Source organism: Myxocyprinus asiaticus, chromosome 23 (genome assembly GCF_019703515.2).
Source record: "Myxocyprinus asiaticus isolate MX2 ecotype Aquarium Trade chromosome 23, UBuf_Myxa_2, whole genome shotgun sequence".
In the NCBI taxonomy this organism is placed as follows: domain Eukaryota; kingdom Metazoa; phylum Chordata; class Actinopteri; order Cypriniformes; family Catostomidae; genus Myxocyprinus; species Myxocyprinus asiaticus.
The window spans coordinates 4,814,472-4,835,318 of NC_059366.1; the positions used below are offsets into that span (position 1 = coordinate 4,814,472).

Here is a 20,847-nt window from a genome sequence, read left to right on the forward strand (position 1 = left end):
ATAAAAAACATATTTATGATAATCTTTTTTATGATAATCTCATAATTATGATTTACTATCTCAAAATTTTGACTTTTTTTATCTAGTAATTATGACATTTATCTCATAAATATGGATTAGTATCTCATAATTATGACTTACCAAAGCAATATTTTTTTTTTCCTTGTGGCAGAAATGGGCTTTTACATTCGTGTTACTTTTATCTTAACAATAGTGCAACTAGCATATGTGGTGCTTTTTCAGAAATTGCAAATTGAGGTTTAAAAAGTGCCAGAAGCATTCCCTTTAAGCAAAAACAACTGTAGTGGCCACATGAGAAAAAGAAAACGATTACCTTCATTCCCCTCAGACCGTCATTTCCAGGTATACCTGGCATGCCCTGAAAAGAACAAAAAACAAACTTGCCCAAATCTTTTATAAAAATGTGCACATTGGAGAAATGAGACTTATAAAATTCTTAAACAGGTTTACCACGAGAGTATTACACAAACAAGTACATTTTAAAATCCTGTTATTGGATGTGGAGGTGCTAATTGTACCATATGATTCATGGTACATGGTGAACACAGTGTACTGTAAAGACAGCAGAGGGTTTCCTTGGCCTCTGATGAAGCTAACATGCATGGGATGTCTGGATTAATCACTTATGAAATGCGTCCCTGCTGGCATCCTGAAGCTTTGTCAGCCAGGGAGAGTAATAGTTTTAACAGGATGTTGTTAAATTCAGATACCACTATAATATAGGGACCAGCTCCACTGGAGATACAATAGCAAACCTACACAATTTGTAGGAGGATGAAGTTTTAAATCTCAAGGTACTGCAATGTACAAAATGTAATATTAAAATGATTATTAAAAATAAACAACTTTATAGGGACCATTTACAAAAATTAAGTGGCCACAATACTGTGATCTTTGTTGAAGAACTGGGAGCTGTAACCTGTGTGTTGGTAATTCCAAACATTAGTAGGCTACTACCTTATATTCTTTAATAGTTTTTATTGTGTACAGATTTTTTTGTTTGTTTTAACCGTGCATTATGCAACAGCCTCATTAGTCTTATAGTATTTCTTCGGGGGAATTTAACAAGGAAGTTGGGAAAATGATACTTAGTGAGTGCATAATGGCTGTGTGTTTCGCATCATTCTTGATACATTGCTGTAAGAGACATCTATATCCTTCATAACAGGTTATCATAATATACATTTCTGATATTAATAACATCTTGCTTATAAGTTTGATGGCCCAGCATTAAATGATTAAATGGCTTACCATTAAATAATAATGTAAAATAGTAAACTGATTACAATTTGAATAAACCCTTAATCCAAAGTATTACATTTTTACATCACCATTTAAATGATAAATGATGACTGAAAACATGTGGCTTGTTGAGGAAAGGAGTGGTATTATTACTTTATTAAGCAAACAGACTGGCAAATGATAAAACTTGTAAAATCGATTAATTATATCGATTCTTAAAGGAATATTCCAGGCACAATACAAGTTAAGCTTAATTGCTGTTTGTGGCAAAACGTTAATTACCACTAACAAAAATTCACCTCATCCCTCACAAAAATCGAGGTTACAGTGAGGCATTTACAATGGAAGTGAATGGGGCCAATCTGTAAATGTTCAAATAAAGTTTCATAAGTATAGCCACAAGACAAAAACAATATGTTTGTAGTGTAATATTGCTTAAAAAAAATCTGTGTAAAGTTATAGCCAATTTTACAACTTCGTTGCCACAACGACTTTATGCCATAAGCCTTGAAACCCTAAAACGATACACAAGTTTTAATTCATGTACTTTTATAAAATGATTAGTTTTGCATTTTTGCCTTTAAACCCTACAAAATTGGCCTACAAAAAAAAGTGCCTCACTGTAACCTAAATTTGTGCTTTTTTTTTTTTTTTTTGTGGTAATCAACATAATGCCATAAATGCTGTCAGCTGTGCTTAATTTGCATTGAACCCTTTATACTGATTTAAAATTCCAAGATCAATTTTTTACTTATAGTTTACCAAATTTTTGGTTGTGTTGATTATTATATCTGTTAAATAAATAGCAGTTGAACTGCATATTTTGGGCCCTGTTGATATTTATTTTAAATTCATATTTTTGTAATGTACCAAGAAGTTTCCCTGAATAATTTACAGCATTAAATGACAGAAAATTTCCTTTATATGTAGAAAAATGGACACTACAACCACAAATATACCCAGATGAATCAGAATCAAATCGTATCGAAATCGAAAGAGCTTGTGACTTGGAATCGAATCAAATCTAGAAAATCTGTATCTATACCCTAGATTAAACAGGCATAAAATTCCATTGACTTACATTGAAGCCACATCTCTGGACCAGAATATCATTGTCTGAGCTAGTATGCAACTTCCTAACAATCGCACAAAACACCCTAGCAGCCACTGAGAGCATCCTAGCAATGTGGTTTCCAATTTTGCTCGGGCCATTAAAAAGCGGCATTAAAATTTCTAGTTTTATGTTAGGCTAATGTTTGATGAAATATCCCAAGAGGTTTATGCTATAAAATAGAAAACACTATATATCAAAATCCAAAAAACAACAACAACAAAAAAAAAAACAGACCAATGCAAAGATTAATGACTGTTTTATGCTTTTAGAAAGTGTAACATTGTGGATCTTTAGAAAGTTAAGGTTAACTGTAGAACACCGCTTACCCGCCAAGATTTGATTTTTTCATCCTTTTAAAGTATCTCTGTGGTCATGCACACTTCCTGTTTGAGCGTTTCCTCTTTATGATGGATGTGTGCATACATATAATCTGCAGAAAACATTTCCTGCTCTTCAAAGTTTTCCAGAAGTTCAAGCTCTGCTTTCTATTTTGGTAACAGTGCAAAACATGTGCTTACACTTGCATGCTTTGTAATCAATAACCACAGCTCTTTGATTGGGTTATTCTAACATCAGGTTTACTCATCTGATGACTGTGGTTTAGTCCACGGTTTCACCTCGGGTCTCACATTCTCGATCAGTATCAAAGAGCTTTTAAATATGAAATATACTCTGGATAGAACCACAAGCAGACTTGGATCAGTCAGCAGCCACTAAATGATTCAAATCAGGGCTGGCAATGCATTATGCACAAAGCATGCAATGTTCTTGTCAAGAGAAGCGTTTTCTACTCCATGCATGTAATCGTGAGTGCACACAGCAACTAGTCATTTAATTGTTCATAAAATGGTCAAAGATATGATGCTCATTTTTGTGTCAGGATCCATTTCAATATATATGGGATAAATGGGATTTGATGTGCATTCCAAAACTGCAATGCTTTATGGGCCATCCCAAGGAGGGTTTGATCCAGGACTCTTCTGATCTCTAGTCCAGCACACAATCCTCTGCACCACCCTACCACAAGTCTGACAGTTGCCCAGAGGAAACTGCCAAGCTAAGAGCAAGCACAGCAAAGTACAGCTAAAGCAATTATTCTTTTCCCTCGATCAAATTGTTTAGAACAAAAAAAAAAAAAAAAACGTATTTGATTAATTTTGTTCAGCATGGTTCAAAGCACATCTGAGCCACAACTGGTGAGAAGTGGATATCATTTGCAGGTGGAGTAGCCAAAAAATAAACGTGCACTAGGTGATCACTAGGTGGTGCCGTCTCAAAACTGCTAAGGTACTTTCTAAGGTACTAAGGTCATGGTGTTGACAATGATTTCCAAGTTTTGTTTTGTTAAAAACAAAAAAAAACATTGCAAAGATACAGTCACATCTCCTATGGTGTTGGCACAATCAAAATATTTGTGCTGTAAAAAGTACCCCCTAGGATGACCCCTTTTTTTCTCTAAAATTTTTGGATGGCTTTGGCTGAAAGATTAGAGGAAATTAGTTTGAGGAATAGAGGAAAAAAAATGTTTTTGATACAAAAATTCCAAATGGGAGAAATTCAAATTCCAAATGTGGGAGAATTAGTATGGCTGACACTGACAGATGGGGTATCACTGGATTCTGCATAACCCAGGGAATAAGAAAAGACCAAAGGAATGACTTTAGGCCCAATTATTCATAAGTTAAGTAATAAAATAATTTCTATATAATTTTGACCACAAGGAGGTGCTATTCCAAAAACGGCTAATTTCTGTGTGGTTCGGTCTAAAGATCATAATTTTTGTGCGAATCACACCAAGCAAAAAATTTTAAAATGTCACGATCCAAAATAATATAAAGGGTTTAGTTGTAAGGTAAATGATCCATTACAATTATCATGAGAGAAATTAGACAAAAGGAATGTTGTTTCTAGGACAAATGGTTCAAAAGTTCTAAGCAAAAGAAATGTGAATATCTGAACTGGTGGTGGTGCCATAGAGTTTGGCCTAGAGACCCCAAACTTTGTCAGTGTCTATTCATGCACACCCCCATAAGTGTGCCAAATATTCATCATTTTTTCTATGTATGGTTGATATGGCTGCCATCAGGGGCAACATGCAAATATATATACAGTAATTAGTTAGTATACAGTAACCAATTAGTTTTTACTACCATGACACTGCGCTTTTCCTTGGTGCACCTTCGGTGTTTCACCCCTAAATTCAGTTCATACAGACAATGGCTTGAATACCTCTTTTATGATTAACATGTTTTCAATTTCTGGATTAAAATTCCCTTTTTATATTTTTGTGGGGCATAATTTTAGGATGGTAGAATTACCTTGAGATTGAAAAAAACAAACAAAAACTAAATCAATATGAAAACAGATCATATTTCTAAAAAAAAATATATATATATATATATATAACAAAAATGAGCTGCATGGTCAAGTTGCCAGAAAGAAGCCTTTACTGCGCCAATGCCACAAAAAAGCCCAGTTACAATATGCCCAACAACACCTTAACACGCCTCACAGCTTCTGGCACACTGTAATTTGGAGTGACGAGACCAAAATAGAGCTTTATGGTCACAACCATAAGCACTATGTTTGGAGAGGGCTCAACAAGGCCTATAGTGAAAAGAATACCATCCCCACTGTGAAGCATGGTGGTGGCTTACTGATGTTTTGGGGGTGTGTGAGCTCTAAAGGCACGGGGAATCTTGTAAAAAATTGATGGCATGATGAATGCAGCATGTTATCAGAAAATACTGGCAGACAATTTGCATTCTTCTGCACCAAAGCTGCGCATGGGACGCCCTTGGACTTTCCAGCATGACAATGACCCTAAGCACAAGGCCAAGTTGACCCTCCAGTGGTTACACCAGAAAAAGGTGAAGGTTCTGGAGTGGCCATCACAGTCTCCTGACCTTAATATCATCGAGCCACTCTGGGGAGATCTCAAACGTGTGGTTCATGCAAGACGACCAAAGACTTTGCATGACCTGGAGGCATTTTGCCAAGACGAATGGGCAGCTATACCACCTGCAAGAATTTGGGGCCTCATAGACAACTATTACAAAAAACTGCATGCTGTCATTGATGCTAAAGGGGGCAATACACAGTATTAAGAACTAAGGGTATGCAGACTTATGAACAGCGGTCATTTCATTTTTTTTACATTGTTGCCATGTTTTGTTTCATGATTGTGCCATTCTGTTATAACCTACAGTTGAATATGAATCCCATAAGAAATAAAAGAAATGTGTTTTGCCTGCTCACTCATGTTTTCTTTAAAAATGGTACATATATTACCAATTCTCCAAGGGTATGCAAAGTTTTGAGCACAACTGTATATATATATATATATATATATATATATATATATTATTTTCCTCCTCTTTGACATCTCTACTTTTCATTGACCCAAAAATACTTTACTATACTCAAATAAAATATATCTGCAAGCAGCGATGATGGCCCAAGCACTATGGGTCCATATCCACTTGGTGGCTTTTGGAAAACAATGCAAGGTGGATACATGCATTTGGCATTTGACATTATTCTAAACAATTTTGAAGCAATTTGTGTAAATAGAAGAGGACTATTTTAAAGTCTGTTGTAAGAGCCACACTTCCTGCTGCCGGGTGGTGGCACTATGACGTGACCCAAAATAGTCACATCCATGTGATTAGCCCCCAAGACTAAACATGCATCTTAATTTTGATCTAAATCACACATTGCACACAGAAGATATGAGACACTTCCTGTTTCCCATTTATTGCCATTAATTTAATGCCTGGCCATGGCAACATCGTTCAAAATATCAAAAATCTGTTCACAATTTAGCATCTTCAATGTCTTGGCATAATGTGGTGACATTCTCATGAATCCCCTAGGAGGAGTATTTCAAAGTTTAGAGACCGCAATATTCAAAAAATCCAAAATGGCGACTTGCTGTTGGGTGGAGCTAATAACTATAATTATGAAAGTTGTCCAGCTTGATGAGAACTATATATGTATCAATTGTGGTGACTGTAGGTGAAAATGGGGGTGCTACAGAGGCCATCTTACACGCCCATTTTAAACCTGTTAACTGTCACTGGCCAACAGGTGGGCCGTTTTAGTGTGGCTATAAATAAAATTGTTGTGTTATATCAACATCTTCATCAATATCCACAAACTTGGTATCAAATTAAAGCTTAAAAACTCAACTTTCATCTTCTGCAGTCTATTTTGCAATTAGACCATTACAGTGGAAACATAAAGTATTTTAAAATGTTAAAAGAGTGCATTTTTAAAACATGCATCATGTGAGAGACAGTACTTGTTTCATGTTTTCTGCTTATGATCCGATCCAGTGACTGAAGAAAAACAGCATGCATTTCATTGTGAGTGTCCACTGATGAAAATGGACTCAACCATTTTATCCAATACATCGAAAATAGTGGGGAAAATGGGGAAAAACCTGACTGATCCTCTATTTTTATGTTATCATGTAAACAAAAATGTCTAATTTCAATAAAATATAGATACTAAATTTTTATGCTATCAAAATTGATGTCTCTCCTATTCTGTGGACTCTTCTGTGTATTTTGAGCCAACCCACACCTTGATCTGTGATTCACAGCCGGAGCTGTCATTTAACACAGGTTAGACACACCGTGGTATTACCAAATGCGCATTGGCTATTTGCCTGGATCAATATGGCCAATAGATCTCTAGTAATGGTTTGACTGGCAGGTCATGTAGGCAATAGTGTGATGTTTCCATGGTTACATGGGCTGGCCTTTCTCAGTTCAGAAAGCAACATCAACCATTTGATCATTTGGAGCGATCCAGAGGAGGGGCTCTGACATCCAAGATGCCTGGAGGCATAATGTCTCCCACTGCAGCTGTGTGTGCATGACTGATCGGACCCGAAATAAAATGTTCCCTCTCCTTTTTTCGAAGGATCTATGCAAACATACAATGCTTTGGATAAACTAATGTATTTGGTAGAACTTCCATGCAGTTTTGTTGAGGAATACTCGATGTACAGGCAGGAGCGCATGATCTACCTGGGGCTCAGAGCAGCTTACGGGCTAAAGGCGATTACACACCAGCGCTCATCTAATGTTCATGCATAAGCACACCTGAGCGTTTTATTACTTTACTGCATCATCTAGTGACGTAAACCAACTCTTGTATAATTTATGGCAGAAAAAAATATATGTTTGTTGAAAATGAAAATAGTTGCTGGCTCCGACTGCAAACAGCTCTTACATTGTAACCAGTTATTTTAGAAGTAACTATAATATTTCTAATCTTGTAAATGTCTTATATAATGTTGTGAAATAAAATGTTGTCACTTCACATGTGGTTTGAGAGGTGTTTCTAACATTTAGATCCCAAATATTATATTAGGGGTGGGCGATATGACCAAGATCTTTTATCACATTATGAGTACATTTATATCATGATAACAATATATATCAAGATATAGTTACATTTTGTTTTCTGAAAAATCAATAAAATTGTATTAGATATTAAGCTGTAATTAGATATTATGTCGCAATGTGTACTTTTAAGTATTCCAGTCAGTGAATTAAATACTTTAAAATGAAAACTACTTAATCTTATATCATTTTATCTTTATTTGCAAGTTGACAAACATAAAGTAAAAAAAAACAAATGCCACATTTCAGTCTGATGATGTGCACTAGTCTTCTTCTTTCTTTTTCTTATTATAATTATTATTATTATTAATTTTCCTCAAGAAACTTAACATTTTCTCAAAGCAATGCAACAAAGAAAATAACATATAAATTGAAAACAATATCCATAAATAAACACTTAATTAGGCTCTTAGTGTTTTTAGTCATCTATATAAATAAAATATTAAATATCTGAAGGAACATACGGTATAGATGGTTTGTTTCCTGACATCAAACATCATTCGAACTGAATTTTAGAAAGGGTTTTGATGTGTATTTTAAAAACCCACATTACACTGAGAGAAACCAGAATGAGTAGCGGATGTGATCTGTGCTTTTTCTGTCACTGGAGCACAAATGACAGGACTGGGATCCCTTCAACGCTCGTGTGCACTTGCGTGTTTCAGATTGCGCATCCATGCAACACTTGCACAAAACATAGCTGCGCGTGTTTGGATGGGATGCTTGTTTGGAGCGCGGGATGAATCTCATTGAATCTGCCTTGGCAGTTGCTCAAACGAAATTTCGGGCCACAGAAGTGGATTCAGTGACATTTTCTTGCGTTCTAGACATGCTTTTCATCTAATGACAAGTACAGCTGTCAGTGAAAAACCATGTGTTTCATAATGTCTCTCAGTCGAACATGAAGCCCTGACCACTGATAGACACGCGCACATGGATATTTACATACCGTATATCGACATGCACAATGTACAAACCTTGCAAATCGCTGTTTTGTGCTCGGTATCGCGTTTTCTAAAGCCAAACCAATTCCACACCATGGAAGACGCACCTTTTCCTTCATAATCTCCTCTCACCTACTCATTCAAGTGAATTTGAGGAATGAGCATTTGCACCGCCTCACTCCATTTATCCGAAAGAGTGCATAGGTGTTATGTGCTCTACGCATTTCTCGTGTGGCAATTTTGTGTTACCACGATAGAGATGATAATCCAAAATGTATCCTGCATGGCAAATTTCTACCAGTTTATCATGTCTACCGGTATATCGCCCACCCCTACTTTATATCTTATTGTCCCACCTTTATGGCTTTTTATGAAAAAAAAATGCCTAGTCCTATCCTTAGAAAAAGCTTTCATATAACTGATCTTTTTGTATTATTGTTCTCAAATTCATATCAGGACATGGTCAAACAAGTGGCTTTGGTTCCTTTGTGTTTCTATGCCAATTTCTGCCGAGTTTACTCATATAATTGTGCAGATGTGGTCTTTTGGGAATCATTTACCAATGGAGCTTGGCAGTCCTCCATTGGACATTTCTGGTACTGCGTTTGAACAAATTGCCACCAAAAGTTTATTTTTTGATATATCAACCTAAAATTTGGAACAGAACTGGGTTAGACATATGGCTTTGATTGTTTAGTATTTTTACATTTCAGCTGATATTTTTTGTATATTTTATTTTTTTTATAAAAAAATAAAAAGTTTGTGCAATACATTTTCATTACAATAAACTTAATCTTTTATAACTTTTTTATTTCACTTTAAAAAACAGATTTTACTTGCAAACTGCCAAGTGTCTTCTTTAAAAAGAGACCAGGCTTAGGTTTGTACTCCCTAGCATTCATGAGTTACAAGCGTTTAAGTTTGGAAAGGTCATTTTATGTTTGTTTGCTTTTTCCAAAAAAGGGGAGTGAGAGTAAACAGGTTGGGGATGCTACAGAGACCCCCACCCCCCACCCCTACATTCCCATGCGTGAACATTTGCCCAGCCCTAATGGCCAACGACTCTGATGTGTGTGTAAAATGTCATGACATTTTAAGCATGCCAAGTGCCTCAAAAACACCGAAATTAGAAAGAAATGAATAATAAATATTAATGCGTTGCCATGGCAACAGTATTTAAGATATCAAATATTCCTTTACAATTTTACATCAGCAGAGTCTTGACATTATTCTAAAGAATTTTGAAGCAATTCATATAAACACAAGAAGGCTATAACAAAGTCTGTTAAACATGCCATACGTCCTGCTGCCAGTTGGTGGTGCCACGACTATGACCCACAATAGCCACATCAATGTGATCAGCCCACAAGGACAAATATTTGGCTCAATTTTGATGTAAATCACACCATGCATGCAGAAGATACGAGACACTTCCTTTTTCCCATTTTTTTACATTATCATGTTGCCATGGCAACATCTTTTGATATATCAAAAAATCCGTTCACAATTTAGCATCGTCAATGTCTTGGCATTATGTCGCCCACATTTGGTACCTGTAACATGAAATCCCAAGGAGGAGTATTTCAAATTCCAGAGCATTCATTTTTCAAAGAATCCAAAATGGATGACTTCCTGTTGGGCGGAGCTTATGACTGTCAGCGCAAAAGTTATCTGGCTTGATGAGATCTACATGTGTGCAAAGTTTGGTGACTGTAGCTAAAAAATGATGTGCTACAGAGCCCCCCGAACATGCCCATGTTCTAGGTGGCACTACAGAGCCCCCCCTGCAACGCCTTCAGACTATGCATTTCTACAATTAAATTGCAGCATTTTGCTCTTTAATAATCACACTGGGCCATACACTGTAACCAACATTGTATCTAGAAGTGTGAAACTACAAACATAAACACAGAACCTGTGTTCTAGTTAGACGGGCTGGTTTGAGTGTTTCTGTAACTGCTGATCTCCTGGGATTTTCACATACAACAGTCTCTAGAATTTACTCTGAATGGTGCCAAAAACAAAAACATCCATGGAAATGCCTTGTTGATGAGAGAGGTCAACAGAGAATGGCCAGATTGGTTCGAACTGACAAAGTCTACGGTAACTCAAATAACCGCTCTGTACAATTGTGGTGAGAAGAATATAATCTCAGAATGCTATTCTGAGATGCGGGTTGGTGTTGTTTTGGCGGCATGAGGGGGACCTACACAATATTAGGCAGGTGGTTTTAATATTATGGCTGATCAGTGTAGCTTCCTGTGAGGTTAAATATGGAAGTAATGGTCAGTCCAGTGGTTTGTGAATGAACTCAAATGTAAACAAAGACTTTATATCCAACAAAGCTGCTTTGAAATTGCTTTTTTGTGCATTTTCCATGAAAAGCGTAAGCAGATGTTTGGTCTGGTTTTGCTCTGCAGGGACCAGTAAAAGATCATGGAAACTTGATGCAAAATGAAGCACTTTCCTTTGCTTTGAGGACATAAATTCTAATGTCAGTGAAAATAATCTTGGAAAAGAACAGCACAAGAGGTGAAAACTAAACTTGGCTATGATGTTTTACAAATTCATTATAGTTCTTATGTTTCTTGCTTTTGAGGATTGTGCAGTGTGGTCCAAGGTTCTTATAGTTTTGAAAATATATCTAGTTTTTATTATATTTTTTTGTTACACAAATTGATTTTCATCATTTTGAACTGCAGTTTAGTTTTAGTTAGATTTAATTATTCATAGAGATTTTATTTTGTTTGCTAGTTTCAGTGACCTTACTATTTTGTTTCAGTATTAATTTTATGATAAACATGACCCATTATCATAAAATGCAATAAGCAAACTGTTGATTAGTTGTTTAACATGTCAATCAGATGTCAGCTCTTGTCTAACCTGGTGGTTGTTTTTAATAGAATACACCAAGAGTCTAAAATCAGGCCTGGGAGATTAACTGCATTAAACCATCCACACTGATTGTCATTTTCTCTGTAATTTTATTGGGCCTTTTTTATGAAACACAGGCAGAACAAGTTTGTGTTTAAATGGCTAATATACCCATTCTTACCTTGTCCCATTCAATTCAATAAGGCAGTTTATGTTAGAATGCATTTACAAACAACTGTTCTGCTCATGTTTTATGAATAAGGCCCATTAAGTTTTGTTTGTGTTTGTATTTTGTGCACATAGTTCCAGTTTAGTTTTCATTCTTCTAAAAATATTTAATTATCACTGCAAGTTTTTGTCTTAGTGTTTAGTATTTCATAATAATTTTTGTTAACAATGACTTTGCTGTGATCAATGTCATGAGCCCTTAAGAACTGAAAGAGTGCTGGAGGTACAGTATTTGAAGGTGTGGAAAAAGCCATCTCAATTTGAAATCATGCAGAAATACAGAAAATTGGATTTCCAAAGCACAAATTGAGTTGTTAATGCAACTTTTTAGACTTTTGAGCGTATAATGGAGCATAGCTTTTGCAAACCCTGCCATTTTTTCTCTAAGTCCTTGCAACACACCATGTCAGTTGAAATCAATGAATTCACAATATTCTCTAACACAATAGGAGCCCTTATTTGTACAGTATCTTGTCTCTGAATTTACACACATATAGCTAAATATGGCATCCTTCTTCAATGACTTGCCTAATATTTCTAAAGTAGTGTCTTTAAGACTACATGGGAAGTCTTCCCCTAAAATTTCCCATAAAAGAACTTTGGCAATGACAAGTTGAACTCTTTGTGTATTTAAATATTTTAGCAAATAAAAATGTAAAACATCAAACATTACTATTGTGCTGTTCGTTCAAGTAATGTAGTCTGATCTTTTTAAAAAGTGGCCCTTGACTTTCTGGCCCAGAGTGGCCCACCAAACTCGGCCTGCAACACAAAACACCATAACACTTCATTGTGTTAAATGTTCATTGATTTCACTGATTTTTTTTTATAGACATTTCTATTGACTGCTAGTCATGACAATGGGCCCCACCAATACAAAAAACTGTCATAACTTTAAAACATGTAAAACCACTGTAAATGTGATGAGTGGATTTTTTAGAGAAAGCACTAAAATAAGCACGTTATAGCTCAGACAAATAACATGTCAGAAAACTGTTTTCCCAACATACAGATGTTAGGTTAAAATGTACATGAAAGTGCAAGGGAAAGTGTGTATTTTAGATGCTGTGACAAGTCAGCATTTAAGATCTTAATCACCTTTCAACTTTTTTTTCTAGAAGTGCAAATATACAATTGTCTTAGTTAATATGAGGTTGTAGAAACAAAAAGTATAATAATAATATATTATATATGTACACATAGCTATAAAAGATCATAAAATATTGTTTAAAATAGTTAAATGAAGAAAGTGTCACACAGCAGGACACTTAAAATTTCATGTCAATTACTCACATAACTATGTGTAAATGTTTAATTTTAAAAAAAATCTATGAAAACAAAGTTGGGCAGAATATGTACATATATAAATATAAACAAATATAAATACATGTAAAACAAAATAATCATACCTCTTAAAGTGTAGAACAGATATTTTGCAGATTAATTGCTCATATTTCCACTCTAAGTGAGTTTGTTGTGTCTTTATATCTGCAGTGTTTTAATTTCTTCCCCAGATTATTCTTGAGAAAAAGTGAAAAGCCCTATGCTTTGACAAGCGCTGTTTCTGCTATCCTGTAAACAAAATAAGCCTCAAAGACACAAATAGCCACAAAGTGATATTTTTCATGACTTAGTTTCTACATTTTTATCAGGCATGAGCATTATTCAGCAAGCCGCACTTCAGCTCCCTGTGGTGTGAATAAATTATGCAAATGACTATATACTGCTATTAGCTTTACTGTTTGCAGATTTTATATACGCTGCTGTTATTGTATTTGTTGTAACTTGCAGTTATTCGTCATTTTGTGATTATTCAGAGCTCATCTTATACTTAATATGTTGTCTCTGGTTGTCACCATTATTGTGATTTGTATGTCAAATAATGAGATCCACATGGGATGTGGAGCTAATGCGCACATGTGTAAGTAAATTCAAAATAAAAGTCTTCCCAGTTTTTCAAAATACAAGCCATTGCATTGGCTTAATCTTACAGAGTTTTTTGAATATTAATTCTGTAATGGAATCCAAGCAGTCATGTGGAAGCCCAGGGCGTCTGCCTATATCACCTGTAGGACGGACCGGTTTTTGTGCAGCAACAGGCAAGCCCAAATTACCCAGCAGCTCACCGGGAAAACACCCGGTACTACCGATGGCCAGTCCACCCCTGCTACCAACTGTCAGAAAACTGGAAATGTCCCAACCAACATTTGGGCAATTTTACCACATACTGTAGAAAATACTTAAACTTTATATTATGTTTTTATTTTCATTTTAATGACTATTAAAGTTTCTCAGTTTTATTATTCATGTGTAAATTATTGTCCAACCGCTTCTGAAGCGGCCCATAAAGCCCATTGTACATAGGGTCCACGGTTTGTTCCTGGCAGGCAGTAGATACCCTAACCCCACCCCCAGCCTAATCCTAACCATATGGAGCCTGTCGCGGCACATAAACCGCATTGTCATGTGGTACCAGATACTTTTCCAGCGCTGTACAGGATGCAACACATCTTACATTTTAGGTCCAACCTTTAAATTAATAACGATTTAAAGATTTAAACAAGCATTCTTTTTGTGTACAAATGTTTTCTAAGTACAAAACAAATCCTAAGTTTCTAAAGCAGCCCAATGGATTTTATGGCCGATGAGCACCCTTTTTAGGAAGACACCTTTAAATTTGAAAAACTTGGGGTGGATTAGAGGTGCAGGATTGTAAGGTGCTAGTATAACTGTGCAGATAACTGATTTAGGGCAAAATGTAGGATAGTAGAATTATTGTCTATGAAGGTACTACACCACCGCCACTGCTTGGCATCTGTCTGCCCAGCTATGACTCTGGAGGTTGCTGAAAATTCTGCAGCACTACAAAGCAAATCTCATACTCTAGTTTTCCATTAAAGTCAACCCAAATAATTATCATAGGGCATACAGTGCATTCAGAAAGTATTCAGACCCCTTACATTTTTTCACATTTTCTTATGTTGCGGCCTTATGCTAAAATGCTTTAATTTTTTTTTTTCACATCAATCTACATTCCATACCCCATAATGACAAAGCAAAAACCAGATTTTTGATAACTTTGCAAATTTATTAAAAAGAAAAATCTGAAATATCACGCTGACATAAGTATTCAGACCCTTTGTTATGGCACTTGAAATTTAGCTCCGTTTCATCCCATTTCTCTGGATTTTTTATTATTAAATTTTTTTATTGATTCCATTCACAAATTAAATAAACATAACAGAAAATACGGAATCAAATTATATAAATTAAACCCCTCCCCCCGAACATATAACAAATATCTATCCCACTTCCTATTAAACAAATCCAATTTTCCCAGCCTTCTATATGTAACCACTTCAAATGCCGCCATTCTCTGTGCACCACTCCTGAAATAAGGGTGCTCCAGCTGACTTCCATCCCCTAAGAATGCTCCGTCAGCTGATCATAACTCCGGCGAGGACACAACTTTTTATATATCTATCCCCTATATTAATGACTGCCCCATCGCCTAAAATACAGAGTCTGGGGCAAAATTTAAATTGAGTGTCCGATATGTCACACATAAACTCTGAACCCTCGACCATTCTTGGATTGTAACACACCACCAAAAAACATGGGTTATATCCCCATCTTCTGATTGGCATCGCCAGCAGGTGGGTGTGTCTTTAAGACCAAGCCTATACAATCTAGAGGGTGTCCAATAGAATCCATGTCAAATCTTAAATTGCATAAGGCACACCCTTGCATCTCTAGATGTAGACTTGACATTTGTTTAAATCCTAGCCCATACTCCCTACTCCAAAACCAAGTTTAAATCTTTCTCCCATAATCTCTTGAAAGAAGTTGGAGCTCCGTCCCCAGACTCTGAATTAGCAGGGAGTAATACACTGATGCCTCATGACCTTTTCCAAAAGCAGAAATCACCACTCCCAGAGTATATGCCACTTTAGGGGGGTGTATGCTACTCCCAAAAATAGTACAGAGCAGGTGGTGCAGCTGTAAATACCTAAAGAACTGAGATCTGGGAATCCCAAAATGTTGAACCATATTTTCAAAGGATCTCAACACTCCACTCTCATATAGGTCACCGAGCGTATTAACCTCCCTCACAATCCACACTGACCAGCAGAAAGGGGACTTATTAATACATAATTTTGGGTTCAGCCATATGCTTGAGGCTACATTTAAATAAATGTCCGAATTAAACACTCTGGACACTTTTGTCCATACTGAGTGCAAATGCAAGATAACGGGGTGTAACTTAACTTCTCCGGTTAGTTTAATAGAAAGGCTTTGCAATGGTGAAATAGGGGCAAGAACTTCCTGTTCAATACAAAACCAGGGAGGGGCTCTCTCAGATGGAAGCGACAAATGACCCAAATGTCTGAGTCCGAATGCATAATAATAAAACAAATTCTTATGTAGGCCTAGCCCACCTTTGTCAATCAGCCTATGTAACTTATTGAAATGTAATCTGGGATGTTTACCATTCCAAATGAAGGACTTCACTATGCTATCAAATGGCATGAAATAAGAGAGAGATACATCTACAGGGAGAGATTGTAGCAGGTAACTGTAATAACATTAACCTTCCCAGTCATAGATAAATGTAATGAAACCCATCTACCCACATCACTCGAAAACCTTTTTATTAAAGGGTCAAAATTAACTCCAACTAAATCACACAAATTTTCTGGGAATAAAATACCCAAATACTTAATGCCCTGTTTGGGCAACTGGAAGGCGCTCGGCTGAAAAGCCGTTACCAGGCAGTACACTGTAAGAGCCAAAGCTATGGATTTAGACCAATTCACTCTGTATCCTGAGAACTTAGAAAAGGAAATAATAATTATGTGGAGGCAAGGCATAGATCTAGTAGGGTCGGAGACAAAAAATAAAATATCATCTAAAGCAAAAGCTTATGCGCCATGCCACCACCCCTGGAAAATCATCTTCCTTTCTTATCATGGCTGCTAATGGTTTCAGGGCAAGACAGAACAGTAAGGGGGAAAGAGGGCAACCCTGCCGGGTGCCCCTATCTAGGGTAAAATAATCTGAAATTAATCCATTCCTTTGAACCGCTGCTACCGGGTGTCTATAAAGTAACTTAATCCACCCAAAAAAAATATTTCCGAACATGTACATTTCCAAAATCTTAAAAAGATAATCCCATTCAACCATATCAAATGCCTTTTCAGCATCAAGTGAGATGGCAGCGACTGGAGTCTGATCATTCGCCACTGACCGCATGATATTGTTGAAACGCCTAATGTTATCAGAAGAGTTACGGCCCCCAATAAACCCCACCTGATCTATATGTATAAAAGATGTCATAACTTTACCTAATCGTTTAGCCAAAATTTGACAAGATTTTAATGTGTAGCTGGATCAGGGAAATAGAACGTTATCTCTTACACTCACTTGGATCTTTTAAGAATCAGGCAGATCCGGGCCTGTGTCATGATTGGTGGAATCTTTCCATTCTTTAATGATCCCGTATAAACTTCTAGCAAAAGTGGAGTCAGTTCTGTAGCACAAGATCTAAAAAAAACTCAGCAGGAAAGCCATCTGGCCCCAGAGACTTGCTTGTAGGCAAGGCCTTAATTACCTCGCCAAGCTCCTCCAAGGTTATCTCAGAATCAAGATAATTTTTTTGATCAGTCGTCAGTTTAGGAAGTTCGAATGGTTCCACAAATTTTCTAATATCCTCTTCAGTAGACGAAGATGTGGAACTATAAATATCAATATAGAATTCTTTAAAAGCATTAATAATATCGATGGCTGAGGTAAATATTTCACCACCAGCAGATTTCACTGAGGGAATGGTAGAAAAAGACTCTCTCTGTTTTATATATCTAGCCCGAAGCTTCCCCGCTTTGTGCCCATACTCAAAGTATGACTGTCTTGCCCTGAATAGCTAAAACTCCACCTTCCACGACAAAACAGAATTATATCTGTATTTCAATAGGGTCAATTCCCTGAGGCCATTAGATGACATTCATGACTGCTTCAGCTCTGCCTTGGCACTTTTAATGTTCCCTTCCAATTCCATGAGTTCTTGTGCTTTGGATTTTTTGGTGAATGAGGCATACTGTATGATCCGACCCATAAGAACCACCTTAACCCTCTGGGGTCGATGGACGCGCCGGCGCGTTCTGCTGGATTTTGTCCGCAAAACAGCGGAAACAACTTAAAATACTCCGTCATTTTTGGGCATACAGATAAGTGTAAGACATCATTAGAAACTATAAACGGTCTACTTTTATTTGTGCACACTCACAATAACAAAACCTTGTGCTTTTGTAAAATAAAGAAAATAAACAGGGTGCACTTTCAGCCATCTCTGTCTCCGCGAGCATCTTTCTGAAACACGTCACAAAAATGAACTGAAACTCCGCGAATATTTATCACACAAACATGAAACATATGTCTAAAGAAAGCTTAAAATGTCTACTTTTAAATAAAATAATTCAAATTTAAAACAAATATTCTCCTGCAATGTAATATGTATAAAACTAAGCAATGTGCAGTTTCTCCTGGCTCAGCTGCTTATCCCTAATCAGAATCAGAATGAGCTTTATTGCCAAGTATGCTTACACATACAAGGAATTTGTCTTGGTGACAGGAGCTTCCAGTGTACAACAATACAAAAACAATACAAAATCAGCAGCAAGACATAGATAATAATAAAATAATTAAAAATAAAAATGAATTATACACATACGTACAGACACACACATACATACAGGTGCATCTCAATAAATTAGAATGTCGTGGAAAAGTTCATTTTTTTCAGTAATTCAACTCAAATTGTGAAACTCGTGTATTAAATAAGTTCAATGCACACAGACTGAAGTAGTTTAAGTCTTTGGTTCTTATAATTGTGATGATTTTGGCTCACATTTAACAAAAACCCACCAATTCACTATCTCAAAAAATTAGAATACATCATAAGACCAATAAAAAAAAACATTTTTAGTGAATTGTTGGCCTTCTGGAAAGTATGTTCATTTACTGTATATGTACTCAATACTTGGTAGGGGCTCCTTTTTGCTTTAATTACTGCCTCAATTCGGCGTGGCATGGAGGTGATCAGTTTGTGGCACTGCTGAGGTGGTATGGAAGCCCAGGTTTCTTTGAAAGTGGCCTTCAGCTCATCTGCATTTTTTGGTCTCTTGTTTCTCATTTTCCTCTTGACAATACCCCATAGATTCTCTATGGGGTTCAGGTCTGGTGAGTTTGCTGGCCAGTCAAGCACACCAACACCATGGTCATTTAACCAACTTTTGGTGCTTTTGGCAGTGTGGGCAGGTGCCAAATCCTGCTGGAAAATGAAATCAGCATCTTTAAAAAGCTGGTCAGCAGAAGGAAGCATGAAGTGCTCCAAAATTTCTTGGTAAACGGGTGCAGTGACTTTGGTTTTCAAAAAACACAATGGACCAACACCAGCAGATGACATTGCACCCCAAATCATCACAGACTGTGGAAACTTAACACTGGACTTCAAGCAACTCGGGCTATGAGCTTCTCCACCCTTCCTCCAGACTCTAGGACCTTGGTTTCCAAATGAAATACAAAACTTGCTCTCATCTGAAAAGAGGACTTTGGACCACTGGGCAACAGTCCAGTTCTTCTTCTCCTTAGCCCAGGTAAGACGCCTCTGACGTTGTCTGTGGTTCAGGAGTGGCTTAACAAGAGGAATACGACAGCTGTAGCCAAATTCCTTGACACGTCTGTGTGTGGTGGCTCTTGATGGCTTGACCCCAGCCTCAGTCCATTCCTTGTGAAGTTCACCCAAATTCTTGAATCGATTTTGCTTGACAATCCTCATAAGGCTGCGGTTCTCTCGGTTGGTTGTGCATCTTTTTCTTCCACACTTTTTCCTTCCACTCAACTTTCTGTTAACATGCTTGGATACAGCACTCTGTGAACAGCCAGCTTCTTTGGCAATGAATGTTTGTAGCTTACCCTCCTTGTGAAGGGTGTCAATGATTGTCTTCTGGACAACTGTCAGATCAGCAGTCTTCCCCATGATTGTGTAGCCTAGTGAACCAAACTGAGAGACCATTTTGAAGGCTCAGGAAACCTTTGCAGGTGTTTTGAGTTGATTAGCTGATTGGCATGTCACCATATTCTAATTTTTTGAGACAGTGAATTTGTGGGTTTTTGTTAAATGTGAGCCAAAATCATCACAATTAAAAGAACCAAAGACTTAAACTACTTCAGTCTGTGTGCATTGAATTTATTTAATACACGAGTTTCACAATTTGAGTTGAATTACTGAAATAAATGAACTTTTCCACGACATTCTAATTTATTGAGATGCACCTGTACATACATAAACACGTACACATGGGTAGTGCAAATCTAATACAATCTGTTATGTACAGTGTAAAAACAAATCTGTTATGTACAGTGCAAATGTTTTTGTTTTTGTTTTTTCAGAGGAATGAAATGGTAGAAGAGGTTGGATGTGTTGGATAAATATAAGAAAGACTAAACTGTGTATTGCACATAGTTATTGCTCAATGGGGAAATTTAACTGTTCATGAGATGGATAGCCTGAGGGAAGAAACTGTTCCTGTGCCTGACAGTTCTGGTGCTCAGAGCTCTGAAACGTCGGCCAGAAGGCAACAGTTCAAAAAGGTAATGGGCAGGGTGAGTGGGGTCCAGAGTGATTTTTCCAGCCTTTTTCCTCACTCTGGAAGTGTATAGTTCTTGAAGGGGGGGTAGGGGGAAACCAATAATCCTCTCAGCAGTCCAAACTCTCCTTTGTAGTCTTCTGATGTCTGATTTCATAGCTGAACCAAACAGTTATTGAAGTGCAGAGGACAGACTCATTGACTGCTGAGTAGAACTGTATCAGCAGCGCCTGTGGCAGGTTGAATTTCCTCAGCTGGCAAAGGAAGTACAACCTCTGCTGGGCCTTTTTCACAGTCAATGTGGGTCTCCCACTTCAGGTCCAGTGAGATGGTAGTGCCCAGGAATCTGAATGACTCCACTGCTG

General features: G+C 36.9%; 1 protein-coding gene across 1 annotated transcript in view; it reads right to left on the reverse strand.

Moving 5' to 3' along the window:
* The window catches only part of LOC127413606 (collagen alpha-1(XXI) chain-like), a 123,839-nt gene that overhangs the window by 33,552 nt on the left and 69,440 nt on the right, over positions 1 to 20,847 (reverse strand). Inside the window, exon 17 of the mRNA XM_051650879.1 lies at positions 335 to 379. Within this exon, the coding sequence (XP_051506839.1) occupies positions 335 to 379 (45 nt within the window). The remainder of the gene's footprint in view (positions 1 to 334; positions 380 to 20,847) is intronic.